The 268-nt window shown below is 71.3% G+C and overlaps 1 protein-coding gene across 1 annotated transcript in view; it reads left to right on the top strand.

The window, feature by feature from the left end:
* Nucleotides 1-6: 6 nt before the first annotated feature.
* The window catches only part of KNDC1 (kinase non-catalytic C-lobe domain containing 1), a 63,439-nt gene continuing 63,177 nt past the window's right edge, over nucleotides 7-268 (top strand). Inside the window, 1 exon segment of the mRNA XM_010714578.2 lies at nucleotides 7-156. Coding sequence (XP_010712880.1) covers nucleotides 64-156 — 93 coding nt within the window. The 5' untranslated portion in view covers nucleotides 7-63.

Here is a 268-nt window from a genome sequence, read left to right as displayed (position 1 = left end):
GCGTGGGGATGAGCCGTCGGCGGGGGTTGAGGGTGTGAAGCCTCCGCTCTCTCTCCGGGCGGAATGGAGGCTGCTGCGGAGGATGGGTTTTATGAGGAGGCGGAGGAGGTGAACTGCTACGACTTCGAGCCCCTGCCGACGTTGCTGGAGGATGAGGTGAGTGTGGCAGGTGCGGGGACGGAGCCGGCGCGGCAGTCCCTGCGGGCATCCGAGGCGAGGCGGCCTCGGGCCCCGGTAGCCCCGGCCCCTGCCCGCGCTGCGACACGGC

Source organism: Meleagris gallopavo, chromosome 8, assembly GCF_000146605.3.
Source record: "Meleagris gallopavo isolate NT-WF06-2002-E0010 breed Aviagen turkey brand Nicholas breeding stock chromosome 8, Turkey_5.1, whole genome shotgun sequence".
NCBI classification, from domain to species: Eukaryota; Metazoa; Chordata; class Aves; order Galliformes; family Phasianidae; genus Meleagris; species Meleagris gallopavo.
Note: the sequence above shows the minus strand (reverse complement) of the source record. Positions and strands in the feature narration are given on the sequence as shown.